The sequence below is a fragment of the Podarcis erhardii genome (genome assembly GCF_964252035.2).
Source record: "Podarcis erhardii genome assembly, chromosome: 9".
NCBI lineage: Eukaryota > Metazoa > Chordata > Lepidosauria > Squamata > Lacertidae > Podarcis > Podarcis erhardii.
Genome location: NC_138512.1, coordinates 19,498,990 through 19,526,967, shown reverse-complemented (window position 1 = coordinate 19,526,967; position 27,978 = coordinate 19,498,990). Strand labels below are relative to the sequence as shown.

At 40.2% G+C, this 27,978-nt stretch overlaps 1 protein-coding gene and 1 long non-coding RNA gene across 5 annotated transcripts in view; one reads left to right on the top strand and one right to left on the bottom strand.

Annotated features, from left to right (window-relative positions):
• The window catches only part of LOC309349687, a 55,626-nt gene extending 44,961 nt beyond the window's left edge, over nt 1-10,665 (top strand). Inside the window, exons 4-5 of the long non-coding RNA XR_014160082.1 lie at nt 9,020-9,464; nt 10,476-10,665. This is a non-coding gene — a long non-coding RNA (uncharacterized lncRNA). The remainder of the gene's footprint in view (nt 1-9,019; nt 9,465-10,475) is intronic.
• N4BP2 (NEDD4 binding protein 2) lies at nt 332-27,486 on the bottom strand. Of its 4 annotated transcripts, none has more exons than XM_081875608.1 (19): nt 27,350-27,477; nt 25,548-25,626; nt 24,125-24,305; nt 23,261-23,607; nt 21,462-22,626; nt 20,469-20,596; nt 19,582-19,670; nt 18,943-19,019; nt 17,837-17,992; nt 14,985-17,239; nt 13,980-14,065; nt 13,060-13,105; nt 11,855-12,084; nt 9,567-9,685; nt 8,997-9,132; nt 8,557-8,745; nt 7,488-7,656; nt 6,167-6,290; nt 332-4,717 (listed from the first exon to the last, which is right to left on the bottom strand). In XM_081875608.1, exons 4-19 carry the CDS (start codon nt 23,487-23,489, stop codon nt 4,672-4,674), a joined length of 5,244 nt encoding a protein of 1,747 aa, XP_081731734.1. In that variant the 5' UTR covers nt 23,490-23,607; nt 24,125-24,305; nt 25,548-25,626; nt 27,350-27,477; the 3' UTR covers nt 332-4,671. The 4 variants fall into 4 exon arrangements, with proteins under 4 accessions (XP_081731734.1, XP_081731735.1, XP_081731733.1 ...); XM_081875609.1 differs by having other exon boundaries at nt 25,585-25,626; XM_081875607.1 differs by lacking the exon at nt 25,548-25,626 and having other exon boundaries at nt 24,111-24,305; nt 27,350-27,486.
• Nucleotides 27,487-27,978: the final 492 nt, after the last annotated feature.

The following is a 27,978-nucleotide window of genomic DNA, read 5'->3' as shown; positions in this document are numbered from 1 at the left end:
AGATCACTAATTTAGAACCCTTTCCCTCAACTTCAAATTTACTGTGTGGAGGGTTGTTTATTTTTGGTACGGTGACACATCGACCCCACAATTTTTTTCCACCACTTACAATCTGAGCTAGCGTAGCCCAGACCCAGGTTTAGTATCTCAGTTAAGAACCAGGCGTCTCTCTCTGAAAATCAGGTTGTTCCACAGTTTACAAAGACAGGTTATTCGTGTGTTAAGGTTATACCTCATTAATTTCCTTAAATGGGAGTGGGGAGCTCCCACGCCAAACTTCAGTTTCATTTTAGCTCAAACACCTGATGACGAAGAATTCTTAAAACGAATGTGTATTTATTAAACTGGATTTTATTTGAAATTATTCACGTAAGAAATTTTATGTGCTAACAACCAAACATTACAAAAAAAGATAGGAAACCAGAAGAGCTTTATACACCTAAAAAAAAATAAACAGTAAAGAAATCTACTTACATACTGGCCATATTTTTGTGACACAATACTGGATTTTTCATTTTACTTTTTTATTATAGTAGAGTAGTATAATCCCGGTCAGTAGTTGAGAGTTGAACTTTTTCTCCCCTTTTGAAAAGAGCAAGATTTTCTCCATGTAAACATTTCCCACCATCCTCACACACAAGTTTACATGGGAAAATGTTTGTCATCTCACATATGACTCACAGCAGTTTACACAATTGTCATGGCCAGGAAAGAGTGCTGCTGGGATCACAGGAAGGGCATCTATGTGATCACCTGTTTCGCATGTTCATCCTTGCAAAATGTAGTAAAGACATGTATGTGAATATATAGCATGTGTGCTAGCCTTTAATGTTTCACCACAGCAAGCTGAAGTTTACGTAAAGTCCATATAGTTAAGGGATGTTACATTCTTTTTCAAGAAATGAAGAAAGGATAAGTAAGGTTTTGAAACCTGAACTGCACATACAAGCTTAATATCAGTTATAATCAAAATATCTATCTGTTGAAAATATTTGACACTGGGAAGGCTATCATTTCCATAGGCACTTTCACAGAAACCACTGCCCTGAGTAAATTTAAATCTCTTTTCAATAAAACATTTAGAGTACAATTTTTGCAGCCTAAGCAATGACCCTAATTGATATAAGCATATCCTCATGACATCTTCTTTGGAGGCTAATTTAAGACGTTAATAATAAAAAAATGGGTACCCAGAAATTATAATTCTTCCTCATCTTAAGACATTTGACTTTTCAAGAAATTAAGCATGGTAAAAATACCAAAACAAAGAAAACAATTATGAACGTTGTACTGAGACATTGAAAAGAACACATTTCCCTTAGGTATCCTTACAGGTATTTTCAGGTTTAGTCTTAATTTCTTCAGTTGTATTTTTTTCCCTAAGAAAATATAGAAGTTATTCACAGTTATTTTTAAATAATCTACTAAAGTGTAGAAGGGAACGGGAGGCTATAATCCAGCAGCCACTTCTACTTGGCAGGTTCTATTGAAAGGAGTGAAATTTTTACAACGTCACAATGGCTTGGATCCAAAGTTCCTGCGAGAAGAACTCCGTTCATGAAGAGAGGACAAAAATAGATCAGCATCTGAAAAGATAAATCTGCCATCGCATTAAGAGAAACTACCTTGGGGCCGTTCACATAATGGTTATCCTAATATGGGTAGCTCTTCCAAGTGTGATCAACACTATGCATCTGCTCAGGCTAGTTGGACATGGAGTGAAGATCCCAGAGTCAATAGTGGTTTCCCCATGATTTGTACATGAAGCAAAACATGCATGCATGTCCTTGCCATACAGACATATCTGTACAATGGTAATGGTGAAGCATCCCTTATTTGCATTAGGTTCCTGAATAAGTATTTTGATGAACACACCCATTCTGGTACACAGGAAGGTGAAAAGTCTGAAAAAGCCAATTATTTCAATGGGAGAAGCAGTAGTAGTTTCTTTGGCTATAGGGCTGCCCACATAAAAAGGGGAGGGGGAATCTAGCCACCAAGCAACTCACATATTTAAAAGTGCTTGATTTATAAAAATAGAAGAAAAGTTTTGTTTTTTCTCCCATAATGACATACACCCCTAAGCAAAAAAAAGGCAGTTTGGATTTCTATACTAGGCACTCCTTCCATTATCTTTTTCTCCAGATTGAAAAGCTATCTTTTCTAAAACTCATTATAGTAGGAAATTTTGAAGCTCTGATCCAGGTGGTAAGTCCTGTAAAAAACATACTAAGGACTGGATGAGTTTCCTTTCTCCCTGCAATGTGCAGGAATCTGTTCCCACTCAAAGATCTCTTTGAAAGGATCATAGTTAACTGCAGGTTGCAACTTTTCAATAGTTGCACATGCACTAAAATGTCCCAATTTAACTGGTGTCCATAACATATGTGTGCAAATTCTGTTGCATTATATGTCAAAGAAACTGGCTGCTTCAAAATTCTACTGAAATGTCACCTTTAAGATATGAAGGGTTGTACCAATGTTATTTTCTCCACTGATGGAAGGCACTTAGGAGGCTTCCATCAGTGGCGTGGAGAGGGAGGCAATTGCCATATATTCTTCCTCCCCCATATAGACTATTGTGCCCTTCCAATCTGCTCCAGAGGTTAGGGAGAACCTTCAGATCAGCACAGGAGATGGCACTGCAGGAGGGAAGGGGGGAACTGGCAAAATTTGCCGCCTCCCTCCTTCCACTGATGGAAGCTTCTGATAGAAGTCCCCATCAGTGGAAGGACACAATTGGTTGTAACTTGAAATATTTCACACTCCCCTATTTACACAACGGCTCACATGTAATCCTCAATTGTTTTAAAAGCTTCATAATTATAAAACAATTTTAAAGAGCACTTGCATGTCCACGCTGAAAGACATGTATACATTATTTGCATATTCTTGAAAATAAATGTCACCTATCAGTTTTCAAAATATTTCTATATGTATTAATTTGTTTGGATACAGAGGCACTGAATATCATGGGAGATGTCATTCAATTTGCAACTAGGATCATCCAGTTTTGATACTAAAATATGTTTAAAAAATACCTTGAGTTGCTTGCTGATTCTCAGCCATGAATTAACGTTTAAAAATCCACACAAAATATACTATCGATAATGAGGATACGTTTTCAAATGAAACTGCATCCCTGTAAGAGCGATATGCATGCACACATTGCTGTACTTCCTGATCTGAAGGAAACCATGTATGTTTTAACAGCAGCAGTAGGAATATGAGAATGTCAGTAGATGTAGCTCCCTCCATCAGTACTGCAATGGTAGTAGCTGCCATTGATAAATGCTTTATCCAGTATTGTCCAGTATTGTCGTTAATGGCATATAAGCTTGCTCAAAGCTGGCAAACCCTTACACAGCGTCAGTTTGCTGGTGTCTTCTCTAATCGACCATATGTAATTTTTATACAGACAGGATGGAGTCTATGAAGATTCCTTACATTTTCTCCCACCACAAATAATATGGAAATGCCAACCCTGATCCAGCAACTTTAGTCACACGTTCAGGAGTTACAATGCACAAAAAGAGCTTCACTGCAGGTACCCTTGTACATTTCAATTCACACAGCAGCTCTCTGTACATATTCTCGTTGCACTCGTGAGCCAGTGCACTTAATATTTTAAGCGAAAATGGAAGAATTTTTCCATCAGCGCAAGAGCAGGGGAAGACCCGCTGCATTAGCGGGCTTTGTTATGCTGGCTCCCACTAGCACAAACATATAGCTGAATTCAGTTCTTTATACGTTACAAAAACTGGGACTTCTAAAATTTTGTTGATTCTAGTGGCAACTGTATAAATGAAAGAGGAAATGGCTCCTCATTACTTACATAACGGTCAAGACCTTTAGGTACCCATGTCCTTTCCCAAAAAAGCTCAACCATCTCATCAGGCAGTATTGTCAACACTTTCCATATATGAAGAGAGTTGAAGAGTTGGGACAGTCTGAGCAGGTAACTCACTGAGGTATGAGACGTTGTATTTCTCTTAAGTCCAGGGAAATGTTAACACCTAACATTTCCTCTTCTCCCCAAGGAACATAAATAATTATTAGCTCTTATTACTTCAACCCACTGCATCATTTTCTCCCCCCAAAACTTTTAATTATTTCAAAGCATCTTAGCTCCAAGTCTTAAAAACATGTAAGCCTAATGTTGACAGAGCAGAGGTAGTCAATATGATACCCTCCAAATGTGGATTACAACTTCCATCGGCCCCAACCACCATGGCCAGTTGCCAGGAATGATGGAGAATGTAGTCCAAAATATCTGAAGGGTACTATGTTGGCTTCCCCGCTTATACAGAACAAGGTAAGTTTTTTAAGAAGATAATGCTTGAGATATTTGAGGATGTTCTTTAAATCTGAGAAGGACAGAGTGTTTCAAAATGGAGCCTTCCCTTTGAAAGTCCATTTCTTGTACAGAAGTTCTCTTCACATGGACTCCTTTTATAGCAAGAGGCCAAAAAACTATTTCCCTTAAAACGAAAAAAAATCCATTCAATTTTGGCGAGGAAAACATGCTGACAAAAAACACACCTGCTAAAAACATTAAAATATTTCCAGTAAAATATTGTTATTTAAAAGTAGCACAGGAACGGCATTATATTTTGAAGTTGTTTGTATGTCAGTTATAGCAGCCTTTCCAATCCTCTTGGTGACATCCTTTTACTTCAGCATGACTTTCAAGCAGCCTGGCTTTATTTCTGTGAACCTGTGAATCAGGATAATATTGTAAGCAACCATTTAAGGTTTGATTCGAACTGCAAGGGGTAGGAAAACAGACTTTAGCACTGTTCCACAAATGCTTGCATAAGAATCCGCACAGCGATATACAGCATTTCTCATGCTCATTTGTGTAAGGGCTTGTTCAGGTGGAAAGGTTTTTGAATCTCTCATACAATGCTCTAACATTACACAGCGTTACACGACACTTTCACCATATAGAAGGGCAAGTTTGAAATTAAACCATCCTTCTGGCCGGATGAAAGAAACTACCGTATTTTTCGCTCTATAAGGCGCACTTTTTCCCCTCCAAAAATTAAGGGGAAATGTGTGTGCATCTTATGGAGTGAATGCTGGCTCCTTGGCTTCAGCAATAGCAACACAAATCCTCCGAAGCACAGAAGGGAGCGTTCCCTCCGCACTCCGGAGGCTTCGCATTGCTTTCACTGAAGCCTGGAGTGTGCACTGACCCCTCTCGCTCTCCAGGCTTCAGGGATAGCCGCCTGAAGCCGGAGGCTTCGGGTTGGTTCGCTGAAGCCAGGAGAGCGAGAGGGGTCGGTGTGCACCGATCCCTCTTGCTCTCCTGGCTTCGCTTCGCTGGAGAGGTGCTGCACAGCTTTCCCTCTCTGCGCAGCGCCCCTTCAGCGAAGCGGGAGGAGAAATGGAAGGGGCTCCATTTTTCCTGCCGCTTCGCTGAAGGGGTGCTGCGCAGAGAGGGAGAGATTTTTTTTTCTTGTTCCCCCCTCTAAAACAAGGTGCGTCCTATGGTCTGGTGCGTCCTATAGAGTGAAGAATACAGTAACTTAAGAAATAAGAAGCCTAATAAAGAGGTATTGCCTCAAATAAGCTTGCTCTCTGTGCCCAAAGATGCTTTGGAGCTTGTTAACTGAGAAGCAGCCTCCACCATCGTGTCACATAACAAACCACTGATGGGAATTTAAAAATCAGATTGGGGTACAGCATGTGGAAGAGAGGTTCACCGTTCACAGAAGAAAAAATCCCACTGGCATTGACCAGGTGAGGTGTTGAAAAGACAGAAACATGGCAGAGCTAGACCAGAGAGCTAAGGGAGCAAAAACAACTCATTTTCTATTATTCCCGAATTCTCTCCCAGCTCCAGCCTTCTACTCTTGACTTCACCCATTACCCTTTCACTAGATTTAAATGTAACTCAATCTCAAATCTCCTTCCTCACTTGATTCCGTGTTTACCACCATAGGGAAATAAAAAGAAAACCATCATTAGCAGCCAGGACTGTCATTAGGAATGACCTAGGATCCTAGATACAAGCTTCCTGCTGCACTCTGCAGACCTGGCAATAAGCCTGCCTGAGGAGCTTAGCCCAGGAAGTCTACTACGCTTTCTAGTGAAATAACCACCAGTTTTTAATTGGTTAAATGCAGATCGCAAGTTGTCAGTAACGGTAGGTTCAGCTCACCTGAACTTGTGGCTTGTGAGGTATTTCATAACTGCTGGTTTGATGCGAGCAACTCCTCCCTGGCTATGGTTTCCCTTTCCTGTGATCACGTAGAGATATGGCTTACCACCAGCCAGGTTGCATTCTGTTACACAAGAATAAGAATGGTCACAATATTCTCTCTTTATGAATTCCACATTCAACAGATTAAAAAATTTCTTTTAGAATATATCTAAAATCTTTCAATATGGTAAATTTTGAAATACAAAGTAGCCTTAGACTACAGGTCTGTCTAGCTAAGTACTGTCTACTGTGATTGGTAGCAGCTTGCTGGTATCTGTATCAGTACTGCAACTCAAGAACCTTTTAACTAGATGCCAGGAATTTAACCTTAGTAGTGCTATGTGGGAGCCAGGCTGAGGGCCTTCTCAGTGGTGGCGCCCGCCCAGTGGAACACCCTCCCATCAGATGTCAAGGAAATAAACAACTATCTGACTTTTAGAAGAAATCTGAAGGCAACCCTGTTTAAGGAAATGTTTAATGTTTGACATTTTATCGTATTTTTAATATTCTGTTGGGAAACGCCCAGAGTATCTGGGGAAACCCAGCCAGATGGGTAGGGTATGTATGTATGTATGTATGTACGTACAGTGGTACCTCGGGTTACAGACTCCACTAACCCAGAAATAGTACCTCGGGTTAAGAACTTTGCTTCAGGATGAGAACAGAAATCGTGTGGCAGCAGCACAGCAGCAGCAGCAGCAGCAGCAGGAGGAGGCCCCATTAGCTAAAGTGGTACCTCAGGTTAAGAACTGTTTCAGGTTAAGCATGGACCTCCAGAACGGATTAAGTTCTTAACCCGAGGTACCACTGTATGTATGTATGTATGTATGTATGTATGTATGCATGTATAAATAAATAAATAAATAAAATATTAATTATTGTTGTTGTTGTTGTAGTATGCAAATTATATGTTTCGTCCATGAAGGCTAGCCCATCCACTAACATGGAAAGTAACACGTCCGTTTTAATACAGTGGTACCTCGGTTTTCGAACGTAATCCGTTCCAAAAGACCATTCAACTTCTAAAACATTCGAAAACCAAAGCCGCAAAGGGCGGTCTGCAAATTCAGTAGAGAAAATTCGAAAAAACTCAGCGGAAGCTGTTTGACTTCCGAGGCTCATTTGAAAATGGAGGCATTTATTTCTGGGTTTTCGGCGTTCGAAAACCAAAATGTTCGACTTCCGAGATGTTCGAAAATCGAGGTACCAATGTACATCAATTTTTGCCCACATACACATGTCCAGTGTAATCTCTGTAAACAAAGAAGTGTTCTTGTACCTTCTGTTTTCTCCTGCAATATTCTACCCAGGTGAGCCAATGCTTCATCCACATGAAGACCATGTAGGTCCAAAAGGTTTTCAGGAAGCTTCAAGGCATTCACTTTCTCAAAGATTTGCATGGCAGCATCGCGGTTGGCTTCTTTCATCTTCTCCTCGTGAAGGCGACCCTTGATGCAAACACACATCTACTGTAAACATCACGAGGAGCAACCTAAGCACAGCACTGGACATCAGGATTCAAAACAGCACTATAGGCAGGGAGTTGTAATGTCTCAGAACAGCGACATGTGCATTTAGACTTAACTTGTCAAAAGTAGGTCAAGTAAGGCCTGATCAGGTGGGTTTCAGGAAGATGTAAGTCACAATGAGACTGTGTGAAATGAGCAGAGATCATAAAGGTAGGAAGAAAAAGAGAGAGGAAGTCAACTTTGTGCTCCCTGACTGTGTGCATATATACAACTGGTAAAAAAACAACTCAGTCTGCCTTAGCATGCTAGGAGAATCACCTGAAGGTTTCAGTACGGCAATTATGGTTTAAAACACTATCCCACCTGTAGAGGTACACAATACATGCTGGGGTCCAAAAAGCTATGCAAGTAGCTCCATGGCTATTTTGAAATGCAGGGGACATTCAACAGTAATTTGTGATATGGCGTGGGAGCCTGTTCCTCAATAAGCAAAAAGTCAAGAGTTTCTATTGTCAATGACCAAACACTCATTTGCATGTAATGTAGCACTTTGAATTCCAGCCATTGTTAGTGAATAAGCTCTTCCACTGTCGTCTTATATTCTAATCCAGCAGCAATTTGAAAGCCATGAGTTGCTTATTTCTGAATTTAAAAAAACATGTCCACATATTTCCAAATAAATGTTTCTGACCTTATGGGGAGAATATTTCTGCACACAGTCCACTAGTTCTGCTATTGGAGATTCAAAAAGAGCATTGACACTTGCTTATGCAGTGGTTATCAGTGCAAACACCAAAAACTTATGTGATTACGGATGGCCAACATTTCCAGTAGAAGAAGTGCAAAAATTGCAGAATTGATTGATTAAAACAAATTTACCCTTTGAACATAAAATGCTGCTACAGACTTCATTCCCATGCGATACGCCTCCCCAGCTTTTCTCAGGCACTCTTGCTTGTGCTGTTGGTGAAGAAAAGCTTCAGCCCTGAAATCATCATATCCTGGATATTCAAAGTCTTGAAACGCCTTTGCACCAAGAATGTCTTCTGGTTCCTTGCACTTTCTGGCCTATAATTCATAAGTGTTACACTTAGGACATGGTCCAAGGCTTATTAAAGCAAGACACCTCCACCAAAGACATTTTCTATCTGCTCAGTTTAAAACAAGAAGCAATCATATATACTCCTACTGAAACTGACTTTTATGTACTATTTATAAAGTCCTTTCCCTAAAATGTTAAAAATGCTGAGGACCCATATTTCACTATAACAGTATCTTATTTAAACGTATTTGCAACAAATGTACAAAATGGTCATTACCTTTCTCTCTCGTGTCTTTAAAGCACTGCAAGAAGAGAGTATGGCACCCTGGGCAGTTTCTCTGGCTACAACTGTCTTTACTGGATCTGACTCTAGAACGCTGTTCAAAAACTGGACGGTTTGCTCCAAGGAATAACTGAGATAAAAAAGAAGCAGCAGCCAGTGAATGATTCAAGACATATCACAGAACAGCAGAACTTTGTTAATTAACAAGAAAGGAAAAAGCAAGACACACGCACGCACACACAAGAAAGAGAGAGAAGCTTGCATTCTAAAACCTGATCTTTAATTTCTCAGATCAAATTCTAGCACCAGGCAAATCTCCTGGGGAAAGAATTCCAGAGCCAGAACATCACAACAAAGAAGGTTCTGTCTCTGGTCACTACTGGCCTTATCTCAGGATGATCTGGAGAAAAGCCTTCAAGGGTAGTCTTGAACAGTCTTGCGTAGTAGAAAGCAGTTCAAAAGGTATTCCGATCCAAGCCATTTAGTTCTTTGAATTTAGCAGCTGTTGTGACAAAATGACTCTTATTCTACTGTTAAGCATCATATGAACAAGCAAGAGCTCACTTGTGGTCCTTGAAGATTTCCATTAAGACGTTTGGGTTAATAGCTGGGAATATCTCCAGGAGTTGCTTCTCTTTCAGTTTGGCAGCGCAGTCTTTTCTAGCCATGAAAGGAGAGCGTTTCTAATCCAGAAAACAAGTTGACATTATAATTATATTATTAGAAAGGCTTTGTAGAAAAATGGATCTAATAAAGGAAAAAGATTTCAAAGTTACACAGTTTTCCACATTTTGGGGTGGGTGACAACCAATTTTTTCCTCCTCTCTCTCCTGTGTTCCCAAATCTGCTTCCCTGGGTAGAGGCAACCTCCAGAGCAAATCACGGGGCAGGTTGGGGGCAATGCAGAGGAAGAAGTATAGTAGTTGTGCTACTTCTTCTCCCACAACACTGGATACCACCCTTTGTTATTGGTTCCAGAATATTTAGGGTTGGCAATACTGTTTATAGGGAGACATTTCTTGCTTCAGCCACCTGAAATTTAAATCATAAAAGGCTGCTTGCAAAACTATATTGAAGAGACTGTTTGGTTTGGGAGATAAAGTAGCACAATATGGTGGCTATAAGCTGAAGTTAATAAATTAGGGTAAATCAAGATGATTCATGGGGGATACCACTAAAAATCTCAGTTTCTAGTTTAAATCTTAGCACCAATGTACATATTAACAGTCAAATTACCACTATGCCACACTTCTGGTTTTCAGGACTACACAGAATAGGAAAAATGTATTAGAAGCAAAACCTTGCACATGGTGCTAAATGTGTCATTACAACTACATCCATTATTTTTATACTGTTGCCTATGTGGGGGGAGGGAGTAATTTTCATCATGACCAGGGTGCAGTGAGGAAATATTTAACTCTTCCCTTCTGAGAAATTCTAATAGAAATTTCTCCCACATGTTATTCACCTCAGAAAACAAGCTCCCATCGGTGCCAATTAATTCATTTATGCCCATCTCATTTTGAGAGTCAACCATACCAAGAAATTGGAAGTAAAGGCAGGTTTCTGGCTAAATCGCATTTCAGTCCCATCCTACTCTCTGTTTTAGCTTCACAAGCACAACAGAACCACATAGTTGTTGTACAGCACCACTTTCTATTTAATCCTCGGCGCTGTGGGTTAAACCACAGAGCCTAGGACTTGCCGATCAGAAGGTCGGCGGTTCGAATCCCCGCGATGTGGTTAGCTCCCGCTGCTTGGTCCCTGCTCCTGCCAACCTAGCAGTTCGAAAGCACATCAAAGTGCAAGTAGATAAATAGGTACCGCTCCGGCAGGAAGGTAAACGGCACTTCCGTGCGCTGCTCTGGTTCGCCAGAAGCGGCTTAGTCATGCTGGCCACATGACCCGGAAGCTGTACGCCGACTCCCTTGGCCAATAAAGCGAGATGAGTGCCACAACCCCAGAGTCGGCCACTACTGGACCTAATGGTCAGGGGTCCCTTTACCTATCAGCTAAATACATCAACATCACTGGTGGAATGTTATCCTGGAGCAAGATGGCAGGGCCACCCTTACAGATTTTATGTGCTAGAAAACAGTCACTTGCCACCCACTCCCTGACCTAAACTAATAACCAGCTTTCTAGGCAGTGCAGCTGCATTACAAGTGAAACTTTGTGAGTGTTTGCAAAGCGGTTACTGTTATAGCATAAGGAAGTGGTGGGTGGGCCAAGTCTGAGAAATGGAACAAGAGCATAAGAGGTCCATTATGCTGGGAGCCTAGTTGCCGATCTTATGCCCTGCTGCATGCTTCAGTTCACAATGAAGGTGAAAGATAGGAAACGCCTAGTGCTAAGGGGCAACGTATGTGTAAAAGGTTTTGACCTTTAAAGCCCTTCGCGGCCTAGGCCCATCGTACCTACGGGACCGCCTCTCCCGGTATGCCCCACGGAGAGCCTCAAGGTCCATAAATAGCAACACCCTAGTGGTTCCGGGCCCTAAGGAAGTTAGATTAGCTTCAACCAGAGCCAGGGCCTTTTCAACACTGGCTCTGGCCTGGTGGAACGCTCTGCCTCATGAGACCAGGGCCCTGCAGGATTTAATTTCTTTCCGAAGGGCCTGTAAGACAGAGTTGTTCCGCCTGGCCTTTGGCTTGGAGCCAATTTGATTCCCTCCCCCTCTTTCTTTTTCCTTTCTCCTCCTGTGATGAGGCTGCATTTTAATATTTTAATGTTTCAATATTTTTAATGTTAATCTTGTTTTTAAGTTGTATTGCTTGTTAGCCACCCTGAGTCCGGCCTTGGCTGGGGAGGGCGGAGTATAAATGAAAAAATATTATTATTATTAATCATACCAGGTCCTCTTTTTCTTGTAAGGCGATTTCTTCGGACATTATCTCCCGGAGTGATACTTTCTGCATCTGGACATTCCAGTGATCCATGAAAGGAAAAAACTCTGAAGCAGCTGAGTTGTCAGGTAGCGTATCTGTAGGCAGTCTTTCGGTCTTCTGTACTTGACAGTTTGTATGCGGAGAAAGAAGGCTGTCCAGCTCATCTAGACAGAATTGCTCAAACAGCATGGGATCTACAGAAGCAACAAAGCCGGAAGGTGATGAATTATTTTAAAGGAACAGTTTCAAATACAGATAATCCAAATACACGTATTTTTTTATGCATTTTGAAAGGTGTCACTTGTATTAAGGCATAAATAAAAACAGACTGTTAAAAACTATTTTATTTTACTGTGTTTTTCTAACTGCGACACATGTATATTGATGGCACGTTAGTATTTACTCTCTGCCTTACTCCATGTTGTGCCTGTGCACCTGAAAAAACATGGCTGCTTTCACACTCCTCTGCTGGCTCCTCCTCCTTTTGGGGAACTTAATTTCAAAAGCAGTGGCTTGAAGCACAGATTGTGGTTCTGAGGGTCTGAGAAGTAGATCACACATAGGTAATTCCACACCTCTGGCCTCTCAGTTGCAAAGCTTCATGGTTTGCTCGGTCCCTTTGTGTCCACATGCTGTTCTTTACAGCATTTTTACGACATACATGCTCTTTCTTTTCACAAATAGGTAGTGCTTAAAAAAAAAAAAGCAACAGCTAAATATATACATAGATAATTGTGCATCCCTATTTCAAATAAAATTTGCTGCACATATAAAAGGACAAGAAATAAATAAACCTTAATCTGAGTGTAGATGAGATAGACAGAGGGGCGGGGGAGACTAAGAATAATATTGTCCAAGCTAGGGCTGTGCAAAATAAAAAACAACACTCTGTTAGGTCCTGAAACCCAATGGGTTGCCTGAGACAAGTTGCTATCAGGCAGCACAACCTACCTTCTAAGGTGGTTGTAAGATAAGGTGGGATTACCCATATGACCCATATGTGCTGCTATATTTATTTTGCATAGAATAACTTTGAAGACCAAATAACTTTGCCATTCTTGCTGTATTTGTTACTATGTGATGATCAGAATCTGGATGCACATCTAAAAGGGCACCCAGTCTAAATAATGGGAGGCCCAGAGTGCTCAATTAGAACAACATAAGCTTACCTTCTTCAAGAAGCTTATGCAACACCTCTTCTCTCCTCTGTCGCTTCTAAATTAAAACATTTTAAGTTCAATTAATCATATTATTAGGTTTTAATGAATCTCCAATTGGGGTTGTTTTTTTTTAAAAAAGGATTAATAAAACTTGTTTGGGCAACTGTACTCAGTTTACAACAGGTTCAGGTTGTATGCAAGCACAAACTGGAAACTGAATTTCAATTTTAGAGAAACAAGGTGAGCAAGGTAAAACAAGTGTCTCTGTGATAAATGATGAATCCTACTAGATATAACAAAACAACAACAACAGCAACAACAACAACAACACTTTATTATTCATACCCTACCCATCTGGTTAGGTTTCCCCAGCCACTCTAGGTGGCTCATAATAATTCAGCCTCTCATAACCATCATGCTTAGCTTTAGTTAATGCAGGAAGGGGTTAATACCATAAAGCAAACTGTTTTGCCAGACTTGACTAGGTTACAATCCCTCTCTTGGAGTGACAGAGGGTCAGCATATTCTCTATGTTCACTCTTTCCACCATGTGAATCAGACCAGAGAAGATGTCTGGGCTTATCATTTCAAGCCCAGACCATTTGTTTAGAAACATTTTTACCATGTTTTTAAACTAAGTTTTTCTGCCTGTGTTATCTTGCGGCTGCATAAAAAGCACATGAATCAGACCTTTGACATGTTCCTCTTTAAAAAGTTAAAAAGTTAGTTGGTTCAAAATTTTGATTCTTAAAAGTTTAAGAACTTTTATTTGGAGTATATGTGACCTCAGTGTAATCATGCCACTTATTTACATGCACTATAAATTATGGGAAATATTTTATCAGGGGTCAGTTAATAAATAAATACCAGTGCATTTTAATGCAAGCATAAGATACCATAGACTTGTCTTTAGAAAGAAACTGACTTACTGTAATAGATGCTTTCCATTTTTCATGTATTTCTCTGGCTAAATTCAGATCAATATGAACCACATAATCTTCAGTAGTTAGAGATCCTTGTTGAATAAAAAAGCCAGATGTTAAAGCACTGTACAAATTAAATGTATTTCAGCCAGGCTTATTCTTAATCAAATATCTTGGGTTTTTTGTAAGATAAAGCATCAGTTCCTGAACTAATTCAGAGAATCTGTCTCGAAACAGAGCAATATAACACTACTTTGAAATCTAGCTTAATTTATAAACCACAATTCTACTGTGGAATAGGAAATAAATTAACTCAAAGCAGTACTTTTAAACATAAAAAATCAGTTTGACCAGGTACAAATTTCACTAAGGAGGAGTACCCAAAGTGAGAATATGGAGATGATGAAGCTAATCAGACAGACAGACTTTGGACCAGTGATAGAGGGACTGTGTGGCGCCCCCCCCCCCCCCAAGATGTTGCCAGACTACACCTTTCCATTTCTGACAACTGGTCATGCTGGCTGGGACTAATGAAAGCTGGTATATTGTCTACAATGACTGACTTTCCAGGATTCTCTCTCAACCCAGGGTCTGTCCTAGGCCTACCTAGGACCTTCTGGATTCAAGGCAGAGCTCAATGCTCTACACTGAGCTACGACCTATCACTTGTCTAGAAACTGGACTTAACAGGGGCACCTTATATCTCTACCCTATTGGCATTCCCAAATGTAGACTTTTAATTAACTTTATGTAAGTGAATGGCTGCCATTCACTCATATGGTAGAAAACAGAGCAATGACTTGGAAGATTTTGCAAAATGAGTAAAAACTGCTGACCACTACCAAGTCTGACCACCACCAAGATACGGGTGAGTCTTTTTTCTAATATCTATCAATGGCTGTAGCTTCAAATAACCAATACTTTTGGCCTTTTTAACTCCTTTTACAGTGGGTTAACTATATAATCTTATCAGTTCCTAGCATTTTTTAAAAAAAATCATGGTTTTATTACCTGAATCAACACCCACAGGTCCAAATATTTCACTTAATTGAATGGCTAGTTCAGGAGGTAAGACCAGTTCTAGGGAATTTATATTCACAGATTTTGATACAGGTGTGGGGTTCACTAACTTGCTTTTATCTTGATTGGGTATTTTGTTTTCTTCATTTTTTGCTGCAATTAGAAACATTGGTTTACAATTCATTTTTTTATCCACCTCAAATTTGCTGTCCTTGCTTGCAGAGCCCTCTGTAAATATTAGATGAGATGGGAGCTCTTCTATAATTGAATACTCTGAATGTTTCTCTGAAGATCTTTTTTCTATTTCCACATCAAAAGTGGGTTTCAAAGTGTTAGGGCCTCCATTAAAATCATCAGCTATAGTCACAGGAACACTTAAGTCCACTTCAGTATGCAACACCTTGTTCGGCTGCTCACTTTCTGATAGAATAACAGAGTTCATCTCTTTTATATGTGTGGTATCTAAAAGTGGTTTCTCATTTCCTGATTCTTCGACATGAGTTCTTGGAGCAGATGGCATTAAATGTTTGTTTTCTGCTGGGGAAGCAGTTGAAAAGTTGTGTTCATCTTTAACGATGGAAGCTTCATCACCTCCATCATCAACAGAGAGATTTGTTATTTCTGAATCCTGACTAATTCTAGAAGTCACAGTTCCTTGAGTGGTTTCCTCAGAATCTGCAAGTCGTTCTCTATAACCAGCATTTTCATTAGAGTCAAGAGACTTGCCAGAAGGCTGAATCTGTGCTTCCTGCAAGGGTCCAACCTCATCATCTCTGCACAACTTCTCAGCAGAATCTAACAAGATCCCTGTAGCCCAATCAATGTCCCTGTTACATCTTTCATACAAGTCCTTCAGTGCATCAAATGAAACAGACTCAAAGAGTTTACACAAAATATTCAGATTCTCAGATACATCAATGTTGACAAGTTCACTTTCTTCCACATATGTGCTTTTCTCATAAGTTACCTTATAGGGTATTTTTTCTGAAGAAGTATGAATGCCTTTTGGTATGAATCCATCCAGTCTGCCATTTAATACTTTGGTATCTTCTGAAACAATAATTTTCCTTTCAAGCCTCCACAGGAGAGCAAAATCCTGGGGCTCCGTCTGCGAATACTTATTGGCCTCTGTCATGATGCATTCATCAGGTTTCTCTTCCAGCAAATTAGACAGACACAATTCTTCCTCTGGTTTACTGATGGCCAAATTGTTGGTAAATGTTAGAGCTAATTTATGATGCTTGCGTGCCCTTTTGTTCTGCACAGACTTTTTCTCACTAAGAGTTTCAGAACCAGAGATTTCAGGTGCCAGAAGACTTTCCTTCTTTGATGAGACAAGTAGCTCTCCAGCACCTGCAGATGTTGTAGGAAGTACCGTTACTGTGTTCAGAGTACTTTCGTTAATACTGCATTGACTACTTATAATCTCTTCTGATTCACCAGTGTTTCTCTTGGGTATTCTTTTCATTTTGTGCTGTCTTTGCTCTAAAGAGTTTTGGACAGGCCAGTCTCCTACAATCAGCAGTCGTGATGCATCTTCTTCCGTATCATCAGCAGACATACAGGCAGAGGGCTGTTTAATTTCTTCCTGTTTACTCTGAGAAAGTGGCAGCTCCTCTTCATGAATATTAACCGGATTTACCTTTTCATCTTCATCTAGAATTGCTAATGCATCAAAATTGGGGATGCTTAGACCTTTATCCTCTTTGCCATTCTTTATAGCCAGTTTTTCTGACCTTCTAGCTCTTTTCACTCTCTGCCCCATAGTTTGTTCTATTGGCCAGTCTCCCACAAAATTTACTGTCTCTGGCCCTACCTCTTTATCACAACCTGAATCTGCCTTATTCATGTTTTTTGTCAGTCTTAACTCTGCTTCTGTTAGTACTTCAGCACATTGATTTGCTTCAACTTCAGCTATTATGTCCTTGTTATTGTACTTCTGAATATTTTCACTGAAATTTGAGAATTCACTTTCCTCAGGCTTTACCAAGTCCATCTTTTCAAGAGTCGAATCAATTTTGTCTGTCCTTGATGATGCATTGAGATCTATGTCTTCCAGAGAGACATTACATTTAGAAGTACAGTCTTGAACCCAATGCTCCAGTTCTCTCTTTTTATTCAGGAGAGTCTGATTTTCCACTGTAACTTTCTGTGACTGATGCTTATCTTCCATACTTAATTCTATGCATTTCAAAGGTGAAGGAAAATGTTCCTTGTTTTTCCCATAATGAGGCATATCTTCCTTCCTGTAAATCAAACAATGGATTTTTAAAATGGACCTTTAAAGGAAAAAATGCACACCTTAATCATCTTTACCTCTGCTAAAGCATTTAAGCCATAACATCTTTTAATATATATTGAAATATTTATATACATATTCCTAGAAAGATAGAAGGGCCAAGATGGGAAAAAAAGGACTGCTATTGAGTCAATCCCTTCTCTTGGATGTAACTGGGATTATTATTAAAATGATAACTGGATGTTGAAGGGAAGGAGTCAAAGAAAGTGGAGGTTGTTAGATTATGGAGATATATAAAACCATGCTACTTCTGAAACTGAAAGTGTAATTATTCAGCACATTCTGTGATATAAGGTCTTAGTTAGACTTCACAGACATTTGCTTTCACATTTAACAGATATAGATAGAATCATAGTTGGAAGGGACCCTGAGGATCATCTAGTCCAACCCCCTGCAATGCAGGGATATGCAGCTGTCCCACATGGGGATTGAACCTGCGACCTTGGCATTATCAGCATCATTAACTAACCAAGTAAACTGGCTTGAAGTTTTGTATTTCAATACTTTCGATACTTTAATTTTAATTTTGATACTTTAATTTTACCCTTCTCCCTTTTTGTGGTGAAGAACTTCATCACAGGTAGCACTTTTCAATTCATCTGGGATTGAAGAATTCAAAATTGAATTAACAGTCAGGCAACGTTCATATCGTTCCAACATTCTTTTGATCGTCTCTTTTGATACGCCATGAATATTTCTCCTAAACATTAAAAAGAACAGAATATCTGAGAATGAATCTCGCAGTAAAGGCCATATTCCAACTTTTGTTGAAAACATTTGAGGCAACTATTAAACATTTAACTGAAGTTGTTTTCCGTGGTGTTACAATTTAAGGAGCAGGTACTGAGAATTTCCCCAACAGCTGATGATGCATAAACAAGCAAATAAAGGTTTGTGCAACATGAAAACCTACACTACCATATCATGTTGCCTAAGTAATAAATAAATAAAAAGTAGAAAACAGGTAGAGTTCCAAACTGGGTAAAAGAGATCTTGGCACCCTTTACTTTCAATTTCTACTTGACTATTTAGCAACAGCTTGCTAAATGTGGAAAAACCCACTGCTACAAATCATGACATTTTAAACCACTTTTCTTATAGCTTTAGAAATAATTAATGGCCAGAAAGAGTAGATGTTCTTGGGTATTTTTTTGCCAATGCCAACTTTAACTTTTATTAGCAATGGACCAGAGAAAGAAACAGTAATCGAAATCTAAAAATTATAAAGGAGAAACAAAATACAGTTATTAGGTACTACTTTGCTCGCCACTTATATATGAAAGACCATCTGTTGTCACAACATCCCACCTCCCTATCCTTAACCAATGAAGATAATGGGCTTGAATAATAGTATCTATTCTTGAGGCTCTTTAAAAGAATCTCTGTAGCTGACAGCCACAGAATATTTTTGAAGCAACTGAAGCTTTACATGAACTAAAGGTACAATTCGCAAATGAATTAGTCCAAGTAATCACACAGGTTCTCTTGGAAGAAAAGAGAGAACAATTCATAGTATTGCAGCAATCCCTATAATTTGCATTTTGGGGTTCAATAAAAGCTGGTCTCACTCCTACTAGCTCATTTATTTGAGGATATTATTATTTCTTTTCAAATATGCTATAACAGAATCGTGCGGGTTTTTTTTTTTACCTTTCCAGTTCTTTTGGTTTAAACTTCCACCAGGTGTCCGGTTCACGAAATATAACCTTATATTTGTGTTCCTGGGACTGAATAAAAGTGTAAAAACGCTTGAGATACATGCCTCAGCAGGTTAAGAATAAGTTAAAAATGAACCAAGTCATAGTTCAGAACACATCTCACCCACCATCATTGCTGGTCACAAAGAAAAAGATCTTCATCAAAACTGTACAACATAAGCACTCATAATAAATGTCTCGTGCTTAGATAAGAGATCTAAGACTATAGATTTTATAGTTGTAATCCTAAACACACTTACTTGGGAGTAAGCCCTATTAAACTCAGTGGGACTTGCTTCTGAGTAAACATGCAGCTTTTCCAAATGACTAATATCTGGGCTCCATTAAATGATGCTTGGTCCTGCAATTGTACCAAGGCAGACTGAAAGTATGTCTTGAGCTCATGTTCTGCTTCTCCATCCTCACTACGTTGAGTGTGAAAGCATTAGGCCAACTCAATCTCCTCCCCACCCCCATCATCTCAACACCCTATAGAGAGCATGAGCTCAAATACCTCCATGCTATCTACAAATATGCAGAGAAAATGTTAATAGGCTTTTGGTTCAACAATAATAACTTATGGAATACTAACCAATGCAACATAAGGTTTCATTTCCCAAGCCTGTGTGTTTGTGTTGTCTATGATTATTGGAGTGATGCTTTTTTCAAATGCTTCTTTGGCTGAAAAACATACCAGTAATTTTTTTTAGAAAATGAATTAATAAAACCAGCATTTTTATGTTAACTCAGTTAAAAGAAAATTATAGAAAGCACTGTATAACCATGACAAACCACTGCAAAAACACTCAAAATTGTCATATGCACTAAAATATAGGAACCTACATTCAACTATTCAATATACAATACTGGCAATATGGCCAGAAGTATGACCAAAGTATGACCAAAGTTTGTAATCATGGTGACATCAGGTGACTGACAGGTAGGCTGCCTTGTCGACCTGTCAAAACAGCCTGTGTTATGAGGGAGAGCTCGGGATGTGGCCCTCTGGCCTATCCAACCCAGTTAGGTAAAGGTAAAGGGACCCCTGACCATTAGGTCCAGTCGTGGCCGACTTGGGTTGCGGCGCGCATCTCGCTTTATTGGCCGAGGGAGCCGGCATACAGCTTCCGGGTCATGTGGCCAGCATGACTAAGCCGCTTCTGGCAAACCAGAGCAGCGCACAGAAACGCCGTTTACCTTCCCACCAGAGCAGTACCTATTTATCTACTTGCACTTTGATGTGCTTTCAAACTGCTAGGTTGACAGGAGCAGGGACCAAGCAATGGGAGCTCACCCTGTCGCGGGGATTCAAACCGCCGACCTTCTGATCGGCAAGCCCTAGGCTCTGTGGTTTAACCCACAATTAATATGTGCTTATAGGCAAGCACCAATCCTGGCACAAGAACTTCATTAAGTCTTCTCTATTTATAGATTCCAATATTCTTAATCAATAATTGTTTGACTTCATCTAGCACATACCACGTTTCCGGTTCCACTCATGAGCGTCTGCTAAGCAATCAGCATTAAATTGGTACTGTCCATTTTTTTGGTAAAAATAATCATCCGTACTAAGAATGACACCACCAGGGTTATCCTCAAGCAAAGCCCTGCGAAAAACAGAAAATGCTAAATTGATCATCTCCCCTCCCTTCCCCACTCTCAATTTCTCTTTAATTGTGCACACACAATTTTGAGCCTCAGCTGGAAGAGAGGGGCATTGTGTAGTACAGTGGTACCTCAGGTTACATACGCTTCAGGTTACAGACTCCACTAACCTGGAAATAGTACCTCGGATTAAGAACTTTGCTTCAGGATGAGAACAGAAATCGTGCTCCGGCGGCGCGGCAGCAGCGGGAGGCCCCATTAGCTAAAGTGGTGCTTCAGGTTAAGAACAGTTTCAGGTTAAGTACGGACCTCCGGAACGAATTAAGTACTTAACCCGAGGTACCACTGTAATATGGATAAGCCATTCTAAATCACGGCTTGTGCTATCTATGTGGCACATGTTTTAACTTTAAAAAGTAGCTAAAACTTGGGGAAAGCTTCAAACATTATTTCTGTCCTCCCAATATAAAAAAACCCCCAAGAGTACACAGCACCATTCTCGGGCTGTTACAATGCAACACAATGATGACAGCAACTTTCGGTGTCAAAGCACATGATCAGGAGTCTAGACTCTATATAAAAACCATGCAATCCAGGAAATCAGCTTTGGAAATGTATGCTCCTTCACACTCTACTATCCAGAGCAATCCTCTCTCACTTCCTAAAGTTGACCATGCATTAATATTTAACTAACACAAAACAGTGGCCTCCCCCAAAGATAAAAAGATAGTGAGGGTTTAAAAATTATGGGAATGAGGGTATCTGGTTTGTGTCTGTGTATACACATAATGCAGAGTCACAGTTAATGCACATGCATGAGTGTGAGAAATGATGCATTTTTTAAAAAAACACATATGAATACTCTACCTTGCCAAATGTGATTTGCCTGATCCAGGAACCCCTCTAAGAAGAACAAGCACATGACCTGCGAGAGGAATCTTTCTTCTCATCATGTGACAAACAGGAAGCTGGTGTACTTGAGAAATGTCCATTTTCGGCAGAGAGGATTTGCTGTCCCAAGACTGTGAAGTTGTTTGAGAAGAATATATTTTCCCAAGACTCCTAGAGTTTGAAGCAGGCCTCCACTTCCCAGGGCTGACAGCAACTGGAGTTACGAAGCTATGGCTTGCATTTTGAGGATAAAAGACAGGAGCCATTAGGTTCCAGGTACACTCCTGAGACTGTTTCTGAAGCACAGAAAATTGTGAATTCCACATCTGCTGAGACTGGTCAACATTTGTAAAAGGTGTCAGTTTGAAAGTGGATTCCGCACATAGGTCAGGAACAGAAGTATTATAATAATTATTACACACAGTCACTGTGTTTCCCTGTTTTTCAGTCTTCTGTGAACAAGAACTAGAATTGTCCAACATACTGTTTTGAAATTCAGCAATCCCCTGGCAGCGTTGAGCAGACACGTCATTTAGGGTTGTAAGGTCCAAAACAACTTCTGGAACTGCGCCACTGTCAAGTACAACTTCAGGTAAATTACAGTTCTCTGGGATTTGTGCAAAAATATCCACATCATTTGTCTGAATGCCTGATTTTCCACAAACTACTTCAGAGGGTTTGTCACAATCTGGATTTAAAGGAGTGGAGGTTTCTAATTTTTCACTGTCTGTTTCCTTTTTCTGCAAAGAAAGCACAGTATTGTAACCCAAACAGGACTCTGCACACCCAGATAACTCTTTAACTTGATCAGAGCTACCGTGGTCCAAAGCCAAAGACAGATTGCCTGAGATATGGTCATTTTTTGAATCCTTCATTTCACTATTTAGATTATATTTCTCAAAAGGATGGCACTGCAAGAAAACCAGTTCTTCAGATGATGAAGACTTTTCTGATTCTTCACTAGATTTCACATTTTTTATTGCAGCAGAACTTTGGCCCTCTATTTCATTAGTAACACAGCTTGGTTGATTTTCACCAACCAATGATGCAGATATGGAATCAAAACCTGAGACATGTGGTGAAGATGTTATTCCCTTAGCAGCTGTAGACAATTCTAGCAGATAATCCATAGTGTCTTCAACTATGAAATGAAGAAAAAGCACAGTCACTGGAAGCGATATGAAACTCATTCTAAACTACAGAAAATATAAAGATCATTGTACAAATAGACATTGAATTTAAGATTTATTTCAAGGTTACCTTGTTCTTCAGACAACCTGAAAGTTCCCAGTTGCAGTGCCAACAACACGGATCAATATAGTCAGGCACCTGCCAAAGGCCCTAGGGCTCAGAAAAGCCATCACTGACCTCGCTGTCATCAGAACTGTAGCATGGTACTGCTACCAACATTCAGTTATGCTCTGCTCTCCATTGACTAGCTTACCCAGCCATTATGTTAGATTCCCCAAGATGCAATGCCTGGTGTCAGGCTGTGTAACATAATTAGTGCCAGTACGAGGTAAGCAAATCTGTAGGAAGAAGAGCCAAAGAGCAACGCCCTGAGCTAATTGGGGTAACTATTAGGAAGTAGTTTATGAACTTGTGTATTGGTTATTAACAAGTGGCTGTTGCGACAAAATGTCCTAATATAGAGTGTTCCTGCTGTTCAGGGTTCCAGTCAATCAGCCATGCCTTGATACCCCATGTTATCACCTCTCTCTCCTTATCGCTGCGTTAAACACAAATGCTGACAATATTAACAGAATTTGATTTACCTCTGAAATCACATTCAGATAGCACCATGTAAATGACAGTAGGATCTAAGTCAGAAAACATTTCTGAAAGACTGCTGAAGAGTTCTTCTTTATCAATCCCATGCGGTGTTTGTAACATTGTTAGATCTACTGAAGGCGGTACCAAGTCGGCAGATGCAGCAGGTGTCGCTTCTGAGTTTATGCTCTTTCTTGATGGGCTCACACTAAGATTTTTCTTTTTCTTTGGCATTTTTTTCTCCAAAATATATTTTCCCTCGAATTTTATTTCGTCTACATAACACTGATTATGTCATGAGCAAGGCAGCATCATTTGTACACAGCACATATTCAGTTCAGAAACAATGAACCTAGAAGGAAGACAAGTATTTTCAAACATGTATTGAGTCACTTTTTTCCAAACTCTTTGGTGTACACCAAAGAAGTGACATTCTTTAATTTTTTTTAAACTCTAAAGTCTAGTTCTAAACTGTAAGTGAAAAACATTTTATTGGCAAAGGCTGCTAACGCTCTTCATCCTATATATCAAGTTGTCAAAAGTCATAATAAACACAATCTTCATAATAAACAAAATTCAAGAACATTTCAGACTCCAGAGTAGTGCCTAAATCTTGCATTGTATGGCAGATATTTTAAATTCAGGTCTTAGAAGGATTCACAAAACTGCAAGCTTCACAGGATTATCCATAGTATCAATACTGTGACAACACATACTATATTAGTATAGCAAAACTATACTAAAGCACACATTAATTAGTATAGGGTACACAGAAAACAAGAGTGCTTTAGGAATTAAACGCAAATCTTGTGACAGTCCAACATAACAGTTTTAAAGGTGCAAATATTTACTCACTTTCAGGAGCATACCTTTAAATTTGCTAAAGATAAAATTAGCTGGTCCTCTATTTCCACATTTCATCAGTTTCGGATAAATTGCCAAAACAAAGTTAACACCAAGAAGCTACATCAGGCCACTCTTCTGTTTGAAACTCCTGTGTGTATCATCCAGTCCGGAGTTCTCTCCTTTTGTTCATGAAGGTTCATTAACCTGCAACAAGAAAAAATCAGGACGGCTCAGAATTCAGATGCAATTAAATTCAGAGGATACTGGTATATACAGAAGTGGATTTTTATTTAATTTTTTCCTTGCCAGGATGTGCTGTCACACACACCCTTCAATTCTGGGGAGCTTAGCTGCAGACAAATCAGTTGTTTATATTCAGCAGTGGAATGTTAACCATCTTCCTTCCAATAACTATCCCATATTAATTGTTTTTATGCATTGCTCTTCTCTGATAGCTACACATAGGCCATATTTGTCCTAGACCAAACATTCTCATTCAAGAATATACCTTATTGCAATGGCATTCGGTCCTTCCATCAAGCTGAAACTACTATTTCAGACTCAACATTTCCTCTGACATGTGGCATATTTGGAGGGTCATGAGAACTGCAGCAGTTAGAACACTTATGTGACCTGGGCACTCAGATTACACAAGCAGCCTAATCATTTCTGGGCCCAATTAAAGGCTTTGAATGTTAAAACCCTGTATGGCTCGACCAAACTGCAGGAGGCAGTGGAAGACAGGAGTGCTTGGCGTGCTCTGGTCCACGGGGTCAAGAAGAGTCGGACACGACTCGAGACCACATGGCTCGAGACCACGTTATTTGAAGGATAACCTACATATGCATAAGCCTGCCCAATCCACCAGTCAGAACCATTAGGCAAGCAGTTCCCTGGGACAGGGGTTTCTTAATAGTAGCTCCACACCTTTTGAACACCCTTTGCAGACAAATACACATAGCCTTATCATGGGTGGCCTTGCACAACCCTGATGACACATTAATTTAACCCTGCTTGTGCTGCACCTGAAAAAAAGTGTGCCTGTGAATTGTGCTGCACCTGGAAAAAAATATTTAGCTACTGCTTATTTTTCTGTTTTTCATAACTGTATTTTTTATGAATTTTATAATTTTGTAAACTACCTTGTGAGAGCCCTGAAAGGCAGACTAAAACTTGTTAAATTAAATAATCAGTGAATCTACTTGTAGAGAGGTGTCTGCTTAACAGATTATGATGACTCATGCATAAGTGCAGCAAATTAAGAGTTCAGAGTTTTACCCTTGAGCCCACTTATACAGGTTTGTCTTAGCACCAACAGAACTCACTAAGTAATCAGTGTAAAACATTCTCACTCATTGCTGCTTTCCTAGCAGAAAAACCTATTAAGAACTTTTCATCAAGCATGGCAGCTTAACAAAAGCACACAAGGTATCTGTGAATATAAACCTGGAAAATATAACTTAAGATCATGTCATAAAATAACCATGTTTTCCACAGATGTTTCTGTTGCCCAAGAGTGTTTCCCCTACAACAAACACATAAATGTTTAGCTGATTTATAACTATGTAACATTAATAAAATGACTCTTGTTTCACAATGGCTTATTTGCTCAATAGATTATGGCTACCTCTCAGACGTTTGGGGAAGAGGAACAGATTATTCAAAACTTAATTTAAAAAAACAATGAGAAGGGAACTTTTGCATGTTTACATGACTAAGTGTTCAACTACCCCTCCTAAAAATTATTACCCAAGCTAGCATCAAGGGGGGGGGGAAGACTTTTTAAAAAGGCAAAACAATTTAAAGTAGGGCTCCTCTTCTCCATCTTTACAAGTCAGCTACATGAATCATCTGAAGACTTAAGTGTTTTAATTGCAACATGGTTATCTACCCAACCTGTCTGGCAACAAAATTAAAACCTGGTCTTAAATGTGTCACCTGTTTTTAAAAAGCTCATTTGTTGCCTCCACATATTAATATCAGGAAACCAAATCTTTTTTGGTTAGGGGTTGTTATGCTTTTTGCTGAAACTCAGGATGAGCATGTGCTTATTTTAAGCTGCTACAAACTGTGCACTTACAGTTGCACTGATTACTCATTAATTAATATACTTTTAAATATTGATAGTTTATTTTAGGATGATTTTTAAAATGTTATATAATAAAGTTATTTAATAATGAATATTAATATTTTGATATTTATACCGCACCCATCTGGCTGGGTATTTTTTGAAATGATTTAGTAATTAATCGCTATTGTAAGGAATTATTGATTGGAATTTATGTTCTGTTGTGAGCTCTGAGCATAATTAAATGGAAAAGCTGCATACAAATGAAAGTATTTCCGTAATAAATAAATTTGAAAAGAGCATTAAAGCTTACTACATGTTTCTCAAAATTTAAACAAAATAATAATGTGAGAGAGAAATACTAGTCGGGCACTCTTTGTGTTTTGTTTTCCTTGTACTACAGTTCTAGCAATTAAATTTTAAAATGCCTTATATGGTACTGTAATTAGGTAGTTGTAATAACTTTTGGAGTTCTGTACACTTGCAAAAAAACCAAAAATAGATAGTCAAGGCAACAGAACGTAGCAACTCTTGGAATGATTTTTTTTCTTTCATTGCAGCCATGTTTCCAGCTTTTTATACACCTCCCTTTACACTGACAAGCAATTAGGGAAGAGGCGCTTGATCTCTGCTAAAATCCAGATCCCGAAAATGTATCTGCTGGTTTTATCATGGTCGAGCTCGGTCTATGAAAGACGAGGGGCCGGCAGAAAACTCTGAAGATGGGCCTCTGAAGTATTCGCACACCTTCAAATCTAAAAATAAATAAAGGAGAATGCAAAACAAACCAACAAAACAAACACCTCTCCATGGGAAAGAGACACAGCCAGCCTCCCTTGCCACATCCCCGCGAATATTTCTCTTCCAGCAAAAAGGAGGAAGCCGCGGGGCCGAGGAACGGCGCGGCGAAAAGCGATGGCACTCTGCACACGCTCAGAGGCCATGAGTTCCGGAGCGAGCCCCGCTCCCGCCGCTGGGAAAAGGGGGGGGGGGCAAAGGCGAGACAAAGGGAAGGGGGCTGAGGAGAAGCCGGGAGCCCCGCTCGCCGTCGAGGCATTTCCCCGGCCGGCCTCCAAAGGGGGCGGAAGGAGGCCCGAGGAAGGCGGCCGAGCTGTCCGGCGGCCGAGGGGGGCGAGCGGCCTGTTTTTTTCCCCCCTCAGACCCCCGCGCTCGATTTTACCTCACGGCCGCGGCGGCCGCCTCCGACCCTTTCGTCTCCGGGCCCGCGCTGCTCTCAGCCAGGCGCGAGTCGCGTAGGGATCCACAGGCTCGCGGGCTTGCTAGGCCTCGAAGCCGGGGACGCAGCGCCTCTCCAAGGCCGCTCCCGGGACTGCAGCTCGGGAGGAGCGGCGGCGGCGGCGGCCGCGCGTCCAGGGCGGGCACAGGCGCCGCGAGGCAGGGGCGGCCCAGGCCTCACACCTGGCTACTTTCAGGAGGGGAAATGTGAGGCGACGGCGGCAAGGAGGAGGCCTCGGGGCTTCCCCGTTTGAGAAAAACGTCGCTGCGTTTCGGAGAACCCAGGGAGGGAACCCGAGGGTCATCTAGTCCAACCCCGTGCGATGCAGGGGGCGGGGCTGGATCCTCTCCACTTCTTTCCCTCTTTGGCGATCCCTCCTAAGCCAAGAAAGATTGTCTTTCATGAACAAGGTTGTTTGCTTGTTTTTCAAAATTTTTTATTGGTTTTCACAATATTATAAACAAACAAACACACAAGACAAACATAAATCATAGCCTTATTGAAAATTACACTTATTAACATTGTTAAGTGACTTCCCCGCTTCCCCTTGGTTGAATTTCATTGCATAGCCT

Coding starts and splice junctions, on each gene's coding strand:
- N4BP2 (XM_081875607.1), bottom strand. CDS start 23,489: ATGCCAAAGAAAAAGAAAAATCTTAGTGTGAGCCCATCAAGAAAGAGC. Junction 12,085..13,059: donor GCATAAGCTTCTTGAAGAAG/GTAAGCTTATGT, acceptor TTGCTTCTGTAG/ATCCCATGCTGTTTGAGCAA. Junction 9,686..11,854: donor TACAAGAAAAAGAGGACCTG/GTATGATTAATA, acceptor TTTCTGGATTAG/AAACGCTCTCCTTTCATGGC.